We start from the raw sequence: 10,587 nt of genomic DNA, 5'->3' as shown, positions 1-10,587 counted from the left end.
TTGCCATTTTAGACAGGGGTCGAGTAAAACGCACCGAAGTGTTACATATGGTAAAGGTTGGACCAGAAACGCAGTCACAGAGAGCAGTAAAATCCCAAATGAACCGGTGCTTTTTCAGTTTTGCTTTCTGGGAATACACTACAGCCTCGTTCACAACGAGATCCACTGTAATCTGCACAGGATCCACAACATCACGAGAGTCTGCGTCCAGTTACCGCTGCGATCACCAGTGGTGTCTGTGATGATCTGTCCCTGGCGCTAGTAAGGACGAGATCACTCCTAGATGTCGTGGAAAATCCATCCGCAGAAGTGCCACTGGAGATAGGCTACGATTTGGGGATCTTTGTGAATCCCACAGCCCAGGCTCATTATTCGGAAGTGCCCCTGTTTACACCAGTAAAAGTCACCGCTGAATGCGTCCTGCGGTTTCACCAATTGAACAGGCGAAAATAGTGGACTACCCTCGGATCGATCTCTCTCTCTCTCTCTCGCTCTCTCTCTCGCTCTCTCTCTCTCCCACCCTCCTACCCCGTCTCTGTTCACACCCCGCTCCACATCACACACACTGAGGAGAGGACGGATCTTGCCTGGATAACAACACCACAAGCAACTAAAGTAATAACAACGACGTTGCACATATAAATAATACGATTTCATTCAAACTTAAAGGCTGTCAGTTTACTCCAAGGCTTTCAAATTCTCTCTTTTATTCAATTTTGATGAAGCTGATGCGGGTTTTGTTTTGTTCTTCTGTAACTCTTCATTTAGATCACTTAGTATTTCCTTTATATATTACTTAGTAGGCTACTTCAGTAGTAGCTCAGCAATATCCCATAAGAGTATTATATGTTTTATAATAATACTACATAATAATATTACATAGTAATCCATATACCAAAAGTAACTGATATGACTGCAATCTAGGCCTAGACTACTGGGTTTTTTTCCCGAAAAGAGTTTGTTGAAGGGTATTTAGGTTGTTCTTCTTCGAATCCTTTCTGATAGATAAACACGAGATCAGTTGTAATACAGTAAGGTTCCTTCAGAGAAACAACTGAAGTACCTTTAAGGGTTCTACGTTTTCTAAGAGTATTTCTTGACTGAGTCGACTCTTTTAGGTAAAGGTCGGGAGTTAGTTTGTTATATAATACAAAATGAAGACAAATTGCAGAAGAGAGAATGTTTTATGGGGTTCATCTACACACCAGGTGGAGTGCTGGCTCTGCAAATAAAATTACTTAATGTTGTAAGGAGTTAGCAGTTGTTATTTAGCGTGTGTGTGTGTGTGTGTGTGTGTGTGTGTGTGTGTGTTTGTACAGGTGTTTGTGTGTAAATGTGAATCATACCTACAGTGCAGTAAATGGAAACCCAGTTGGCTTTCCTGTACATTAGCTGCTAACCGGGTGGGTGGGGTAAAGACATGTTACCTTTACATGTGTATTTATGCACAAATATTATAAGATATGTAAGTATACAACATATAAATTATAAAAGAAAAATACATGATGGTACATGGCACTAGTGATGTAGTATTTATGTAAATTTTAACTATAAATTAATTGTTATTTATATTTACAACATATGTTTATATAGTGATATGTAATATTTTGCTTAATGTGTTTGAATCACAGGTAGCAGGCAAGCATTTTAACATCAATTACAAATGTTTGTAGCTTAACATTTATATTCCCTTCATTGGTTTTTATAAAGCCTCTATTAATTTCATATGAGTTAAGATAACATACATTTTTATATGTTATATATCTGTCACTCTCTCTTACACATACATTTTAGCCAGCAGCTAAAAGGAAAATGGTGATGTTCAGACAAGGTGGTTGCCACTCAAACAAAGCAAAGTTGTGAAATTAGAATGCCATGGCTAGAGAATAAAGAGTTCAGACACTACTTGTTAAATTTACAGACATGTGGGTGTGGATATGGAGCCTGTTTTGTGACAGCAGTTGATGCAGAAAATGGAGCTTGTAAGCTGCTTGTTGAAGATGAAGCTGGCATGTGTATATATATATATATATATATATATATATATATATATATATAGATATATAGATAGATAGATAATATGCAAACAAACACACTTTTCTCTTTCTATACTTGTGTGGACCTAATATTGACATAAAATCTAAACCTAGCCTTAACCTCAATAACGAAAAGCTCTTTTAGTCATTTAAATAAAAGTTGCAGTTTAAAGAGAAACCCAGCCAGATATCCCCACAAGCTCAAAACTGTTAGATATCCTATCCTTGTGTGAAAGTCCCCACCAAGATATTAAAACATTCCTACGCGCACACACACACACACACACACACACAATATATCTGAGAGCGGAAGCTCTCACTGACACCACCTTGGGGTATTATTGATTATTCCACTGAAGTCCTGTAATGACCTTGCAGTCACTGGACTGCTGACTTTTAGAAATTAACAAACACACAGACATCCAGTCATCCTTCACTGCAGTTCTGAAGAACGTATCAATGCTCACCCAATTATAAATTTGACATCCACAGCTGATCACTTGATCTGCCCTCTACAGTTATAGTATGGTCTGTCTGTCTGTCTGTGCTGACTACACTTTGCTCAGCTACATGTCCATATAGAGTGGTGCAGGAATGAGTCCTAAAAAACGGAAATTAATTAGCATTTTAGCACTTAGGGTTCCATTCTTGATTTAGCACTTAGGGTTCCATATCTTGAGCTTCCACAAGCTCAAGATATTTTCACGTTTTATTCTACAACATAAAATACACCAGTAATACCCAACTCGTGATTTTGTTAAGCTTTTACGTGTCTTGAAAAAGGCGGTTGCTAACAAGTGGCTAAATGGGACTACAGAGGTTGTTGGGGACATTAAACATCATCATGCCAAAAACTCATCTACTACAGCCTTGTCGTGTTTATACTCGCGCTCTTGCAAACTATTCCAACTCAAACTTTCCAACTTGTAGATTTGTCAATTTATAGTATTTTCCAACTGTAGTGCTTTGGGTTTTTTTCCCCTTCAATTTCTATCGGAAGCGTAGTGGTGGTGACGTTGAAGTCATGCGGCCTTTGGCTTTTTACTTCTGGCGATTGTATTTAGCCTTCAAAATTCATAAAGATTGTGTTCATTTGTGAAGATTATCTTGATGAACAAAACGTGTAAAAATCATAAACATTTGTTGGTCACAGAGCTTATTTCCTGCAATTCTCCAAAAGACCATTTTTGTGAGGGCTCCAGGGTGATGCTAACTTCTGGGTTGGCCTGCAAAAATAGGTCATCCCTACAGCACTCTATTCTATGAGAATGTCCCATTCATTCATTCATTCACCATTTTTAATATTTGATCTTTTAACCCTCCTATAACTCATGAATATATAGAGTCATATAGAAATGATGCTCTGACTCTGCATTAATTGCATATTTCATTCATGATCTTGTTGTTGTCTTGCACTTTGCTTAGTGTACTCTTTATTGTGTAATATTGTTTGTTTATTGTTGAGCTGTATCGAACCTAATTACCACCAACACTATTGTGTGGCAATAAAAGAATCTTAGGTATCATATGACAGATTGTATTATATATAAAGTAGTACACTGTGCTAGAATATGTGATATTTCTATATAAACACCGCCACAACCGATCTACTGTAACTTTAATGTCTACATTTTACAATAAACGGTAAGACAAGTATTTTCTAAAAAAAATATATATATAAATATATACTACATGTTTTATGGCTCACATGCAGTTCCGCGATTATTCTACGCATTACGGGTGACGTAGTGACGTAATACAGGGCGTGCATGCACGAGATATGCGCTGCTGACGTGTAGGTAAGGAAGTGGCCAGATATAGATGTTGTCTTTGTTGAATCATGGTTTGTGATGTCTAGTGTATTTTGTAATCACTTCGTTTATAGAAGATTGCGGAAGTTATGAGTAGTATGTCGGACGAGTAGAAAGGCAGTGCACCTGCTTCGAACTAGCCATTAGCAATAGCTTGTGTAATATTAGCTAGCTAGCTGGCTAACACACTAAACTGTTCAGACTCCACTGAGCCATTGGTCAAATCGGATTACTGGATACTGCATAATATAAGCAGTCTTCTGACTAACAGGTAGGGTTACCAGCTTGATCAGCCCAGCTGACAGCCTGCCACATAGCAATATCGTTATGTCAGCGTCCTGGTTGTGAGGAGTGAAATGTAAATGAAGGTTAACGTGATGATGTGTAAATAGCGTTTGTAGTTAAAGTCAGGACAGCGGTTTCGGTGGCTACCAGGTAAGTTTACGTTTAGTTTGAGTAAACTCTGGTTTTTCGGTCTCAACTAGCTGGATTGGGGTTTTAGCGGGTTTCATCGCAATGGTAATTTACACCACACGGCTAACCTGCTCCGGAGCAGCTTTTATTGTGGGTAAGAAAACTCAAACTCAATTTGGACCAATCAGCTGCGAGCAAAGTGAGAGAACCGTGACTGGCATAAAGTTGGTTGGACGTTCGATATTCGCGGATATGCGGAAATTAAGGGACCATCTCTAAAGTTACATACGACATTGTTAAACACGTTTCTATCTTCAGTAGCATTTGAAGGGAATGACTTACAGTCATATAACCAACTGTAAAGTGTTCATCCAGGTGTCAGCTATAATGCACACCTCTTAGATTTTTTGATATTTAACAAAATAAGCTATTAAATCATATGTAAATATTGCCATGTATTTCACTACAGAATGGGCTCATACACAAAATATACCGTAATTTAAAGCTCAATAGCATTTGAAGGGAATGATGCACAGTCATGATCTCAACTGGAAAGTGCTCATCTAAATGTCAGGTATGATGCACACCTTTTAGATTTTTGATATTTATTAAAACAAGCTATTAAATCACATGTAAATTAGATATGAATTTCACTACCGAATGGGCTCATACAGAAAATATGCCATTATTTAAAGCTCAATAGCATTTGAAGGGAATGATGTACAGTCACACATCCAACTGTAAAGTGTTCATCTAGGTGTAAGGTATGACATACATGATACGAAATACATGGCAATATTTACATATGATTTAATAGCTTATTTTGTTAAATATCAAAAATCTAAAAGGTGTGCGTCATACCTGACACCTAGATAAACACTTTACAGTTGGTTATGTGACTGTACATCATTCCCTTCAAATGCTATTGAGCTTTAAATAATGGTATATTTTGTGTATGGGCCCATTCTGTAGTGAAATTCATATCTAATTTACATGTGATCCATCCATCCATCCTCAACCGCTTATCCGTTAATCGGGTCGAGGGGCAGCAGCTCTTATCTTTACCGTCTTCTTGAGCCGCACGTTAAAAATCTGACACGCGGAAGCCACACGCTCTTCCTGTACCGCAAACTCTACGTGCTGCTTTGCGGGTCTTTGCGAGTGGTACATATGTGCATGCGGTGGCATTATTTCTTGTCCTAATATAGTTTCACAACTGGTATTTATTTTATTAATATGTAATTAAAATAATTTACATATTAAATTACATGAAATATGTCGGTTATAAGTTTTCAATCAGTTTATTCTTATTGTGAGCCTGTAAAAGTAAACATTTACACAATCACCAGTGTTCCCGAGCTTTGGCAGCCGCAATGATATTTCTTTATGCGGTTAAAATAGGTATAAATTCCTAATGTTTCCGCATAATCATTCCTTACTAATCTTCAACTGGAAGTATGCACACCTGTTTGCTGCAAACATCTGGCTTTTATGTGCACACGCACGCTGAGGAAACCTTGATTCAGGGTTAAAACCTGGCTTGACTGAGAAAGTTGATAACCAGTGTCATGAAACCTATAAAACTTCATTAATTAGATTTGCTTGGGTTTTGTCAACTCAAAGCTTACTCTGAAACTCTGAGTTTGTTCAAGGATGACTGAGTGCAGTGCAAAAGTACCAAGACTGACAAGACTATAATGTAGCATTTATTAACCTGTTCACTGAACCATCAGTTGCTCATTAATGTCAGAAATGTACATCATTTGTATCCAAGACATGTTAGATGTCCTAAGTTTGCACCTGTCGCCTCAAAATCTATTTGAAATCAAGTAACGCTAATCAACATGATTTGAAGTAAATGTGTGATCTAGGTGTGCAGTCTGCTGTTTTAATCTTTCTTTCTTTCAAGTTACAAGCCACTATAGTTCTTATTTAGTCTTGATTGATGAGGCTCTCTAGTTGGAGCCTTACTCTAACAGTCCATGGTCCACAACAGGCTACACCGACACCTGTGTCACCCTTTCCCTGGATTACAATGTATTTTAAGTTCAAATAAGCTTGTCTACTAATCTAACATGTACGAGAAAAACAACGTACAGTAAACCTGTCCTTCCACTAATCGAAGGTGCAGCATCTAAGGTAGAGCACATTCTTAAAAATCAACCAGTTGCTTTTAACATGAAGTTCCACTAGTAGAAAAGAAATGTGTTGACTGATTGGTAATTTAATGTCAACTTTTTGTCTGTGTCTGTCATGTACAAGTTAGTAATACTCTAACTTGTTTACTAGTAACTAGCAAACCAATTGGGATCAATGTATTACAAATAAACTTCACAAAATCAACCCTGTTGTTGGTAGAAAACGTGGTTTCTACTCAGATAATCGCTGGGACCATACTATCTACACCCATTGTCGAACAGGCCACTCCAGACTCACTCACAAGTATCTGTTAATGGGTAAAGATCCTCCTTTATGCCCCTTATGTCAAAGTCCAATATCTCTGTGGCATATTTTAATGGACTGTGAACTCCTTTAGGACCTTTTTAATTGGGTTTATTCTTATGAAAATATTTTTAATGAAGTGAGACCAGTTTTAGTTTTAGAATTTTTAGTGAAGATAAACTTTAAACAACTTTTGTGAATCCTTCATATTTTGCTATATCGAACCTGTTTCTTGCCATAAAAATAGCCATTGTAGCTGGCATGACGTTAAATCACAAATAAATAAACAAACAACTAGTAACTAACCTGTGACCCCATATATTTTGGAGAGGCCAATGCACAGGTTTAACTTTGTACAGAGTAAAGATTATGAGGAAATTTATAGAGGCTTGTTTGTTTTTTGGCAGAACAGCAGACAAAGCCAGTCCATCACTGGGCACTACACACACGCACACCTACACCTACACACCTACCCCCTCCCTCTAGGGGCAATTTAGCATAGGCAGTCCATCTACTGGCATGGTTTTGGGAGGTGGGAGGAACCCCACATAGACACAGTGTAGTAATCAGAGCTCAGGATCAGACTGAGGACGCTTGAGCTGTGATCCAAGAACAATACTCTGCACCACCGTCCTGAAATGAAAGCGACATAACAAAATAGACAACAGGTAGAATGACACTATTAAATGTGTTTTGGTTCATAGACAACCAAAAAAAATGACAGTGATTAATTGGAGTGGGTGCATATCTAGAAAAGTTTATAACACTTCACTTAGGGGAGTATTAGGATGTTATTCTCCATCATCTATTTTGGAATGTTGCATAAATTGATTTTTGTTGTTGTTTTCAAACAGACTTCGCTTTCACTGTGATTGTCCTGTGATTACATACAGATAATCATGGGCAAACGAAAAGTGCCGGATTTGTATCGTGCCCCTTTCCCTCTCTACACTGTTAAAGTCGATCCAAAAACTGGATTCATCATTACTGCTGGAGGGGGCGGAGCATCCAAGACCGGCATTAAGAATGCAGTGGTGAGTGTCTGCACTAACCCCTTTGCTGTAACACAAACCAGTTATTTATTTAGGTTACTTAGGATTATAGTGGTTACTTCTAAAAACTGTCATTTTGTAAGTCTTTCAAGTCCAATTGCTTTATCTTATTTATCACAATGCAGTAGTTATTGAGATAATTAAGATGCATAGGGTGTGGCACAATCTAGCAGACTGTACAGCAAAATCTCAGCTCAGCATGTAGGCATTCTGGTGAGGGTTAATACATGTTTGTGACAAAGTGGAAGATTAATTACATTAGAGGTCGACTGATTGATCGGGTTTGCCGATTAATCTGCACTGATAACAGATAGTTCCAGCAATCAGTTATCAGCAAAAATCCACACGAAAGTTTTTCCCAGTTGTGGCTGAGAAGGTTCTGCTGTCCTTATATAGTACGAGAGCGCCCTCTAGAGGCGACAAATTTTGTGGTGTTATTTGAAGTTTTCTTTTTCTTTTAAGGTGCACCTATTATGGTTTTTTAGATATTACCTTTCATGTAGTGTGTTATAGAGCTGTTTGTGAATGTAAAAACGTCTGCAAAGCTTCAAAAATCAAAGCGCATGACAAACTGAATTATTGACTCCCAAAAGAAGGAAGCAATTCTGAACCTATGTAGGTTTGTAACAAAAAGCCCCGCCTATTTTACTTCGAGTGTTATGTTTCCAATCAGTATCAATTTTAAAAACTATTGGTTGATTAATCGGTTATTGGCAGGTACTGTCCAACTAGGTTATCATTAAAATCCACTTTCAGTCGACCTCTAAACTACATCCATAGAAACACCATGAAAACACCCACCAATGCTGAGCAGAGAGAATCTGTGTGGCAGCCTGTGGTGATCCAGTTTGCAAATGGACATGTACTGTTTGAAAATCTTGCTTGTTTCTTATCAAAATTTATTGAAGTTGCATAATATTCATGATATTCTCCTTAAATTTTGGCCACAGCAATTCCTTGGTTTAGAGCTAGTGGGAAGCCAACACAGTGCGACTCTGCTGCACTCTCATGACACAGGATCATGTGCCACCATGAACATGGCACTGGGAGGAGATGTGATCGCTGCTGGACAAGATGGCAACTGCAGAGTGATGCGCTTCAGGCAACAAGGCCCTAAAGAGGGACGATCAGCTGCTCCAAAGGATGGTTGGTAGAAGATCCCTGCACATTGTACCTGCTATTACTTTTCTCTTTGCAAGCTAATTAAAGGAGTAGTTATCTCAGCAGACATTTCTTGATGCTGTTTTGGCAGGATCTGGGGACCAGGGAAGTGCCAGGAGGAGAGGGGCAAAAAGCCAGAATGGTGGTGGTGATGCTGCTGGTGGTGGTGATCCCCAGACGAAGGACAGGTCTGTGCAGATATTAGTAGACAAAGTTGGAAAGGTGCAGTCAGACCTCAGCCCTCAGGACCCGCTGCAGAAGTGTGTGCGCTTCAGCTCTGACCTGAAGCTTCTTCTTACAGGAGGAGCCGACGGTTATGTGAGAGCGTGGGAGGTGAGCTTTGCCCAGCTGAACCCCAAGTCACTTCAGCTGATTGCTGCTTATTAACATGAGTCATTTATTCCCTTCTCAGTATCCCTCCTTGAAAGAGAAGTTAAACTTCAAAGCTCACCAAGATGAAGTAGAAGATATAGACATCAGCCCTGATAACAAGGTATTGATATGGTAATATCAAGTTCATATATGCAGATGGGGTGTAAATCATAAACAATCAAGTAAGTTTCACAATTGGTGTATCACGAATGTAACAGTAGGAACGATGCCTCTGTGTTTGGTTCAGCGCATTGTCACAGCAGGGCGAGATTTTGCGTGTAGTGTATGGAGTGATGATCAGCTCATGCTGGGTTTACGTTGGCATGACCACATGCCCCATATTACAGAGAAGATGTATCGCTACCAGTCCTGTCGGTAAGTTCCTCCAGGTTTTATTCGCGGATAAACCTTATAGAAGGAAAACTCCACTCTGAATCACTTGCATAATAATCTTTATAATTAACATGTGATCTTTAACAGTGGCCAAGATTTAACATTGAAATTCTGAGTTGACTGATTTGACTTGTTGGTCTACTTTCACTTTGGTTAAGGGAGATCTTGGAGATCGCTACCTAGCCAAGCTGAGTTTCTGCGTCTAGATCATATAGCTGAATTCTGTAACTTTGAGTCAGTGTTTGGCCTTCACTACTTCTAGGTTAGAGTTCTCATTAATATGACTTTGAACATCGCTTGGAAACAGTGAGTTAGAAAAGAAGCTCTTGCTATTTTTTTTTGTTTTTCAGAGCGACCAGTGAAGCCTGACTGTTATCTCGTATTAGAGATCACCGGGATTTTGAAATGTCCTCCTATAACTTGTGGCACACAACTGCTAACTTCTCACAGGAATAATGAAAATGCAGCATTGATCAACAAATTAGCACCCGAATCACTAAAAACATTGCAAACGTTTCAGTATAATTCTATTTCATTGTTTCAGGGTAGAGTTTTCCTTTAACAAAATGACTCTTATTAATTATACTACACCAAAATGTTTTCCTGGTGGTCACAGTGTTATTTTTTTCAGGTTTGCTAAGGTCGAGGACCAAAAAGATGCATTAAGACTGTACACGGTCCAGATTCCGCACAAACGAGAGCGTAAACCACCACCATGCTACCTCACAAAATGGGATGGCAGGACGTTCTTGCCCTTGCTAATTAAGCCATGTGGCAATGAAGTGATATCCTGTTTGAGTGTGAGGTAGGGACTGAGTGATTTTCATATTCTCTTCATTATTTGTTGTTGCTGCTGCTGCTGTTCTTGTTGTTCTGATGTTTTGACAATTGATTGTTTTATTCAGT

At 38.7% G+C, this 10,587-nt stretch overlaps 1 protein-coding gene across 5 annotated transcripts in view; it reads left to right on the top strand.

Annotated features, from left to right (window-relative positions):
- The first annotated feature begins 3,810 nt into the window (after window positions 1-3,810).
- Window positions 3,811-10,587, top strand: part of preb (prolactin regulatory element binding) — an 8,157-nt gene continuing 1,380 nt past the window's right edge. Inside the window, exons 1-8 of one of the 5 annotated variants that reach the window (XM_053633181.1) lie at window positions 3,811-3,835; window positions 7,558-7,737; window positions 8,706-8,901; window positions 9,008-9,249; window positions 9,329-9,409; window positions 9,536-9,663; window positions 10,313-10,486; window position 10,587. The exon at window position 10,587 is cut by the window's right edge and continues 72 nt beyond it. In XM_053633181.1, coding sequence (XP_053489156.1) covers window positions 7,603-7,737; window positions 8,706-8,901; window positions 9,008-9,249; window positions 9,329-9,409; window positions 9,536-9,663; window positions 10,313-10,486; window position 10,587 — 957 coding nt within the window. In that variant the 5' untranslated portion in view covers window positions 3,811-3,835; window positions 7,558-7,602. The other 4 variants (XM_053633189.1, XM_053633158.1, XM_053633175.1 and 1 more) reach the window with 4 other exon arrangements.

The sequence above is a fragment of the Ictalurus furcatus genome, chromosome 1, assembly GCF_023375685.1.
Source record: "Ictalurus furcatus strain D&B chromosome 1, Billie_1.0, whole genome shotgun sequence".
Taxonomy (NCBI): Eukaryota; Metazoa; Chordata; class Actinopteri; order Siluriformes; family Ictaluridae; genus Ictalurus; species Ictalurus furcatus.
The sequence above is the reverse complement of the archived record's forward strand: the minus strand, read 5'-3'. Positions and strand labels throughout refer to the sequence as shown.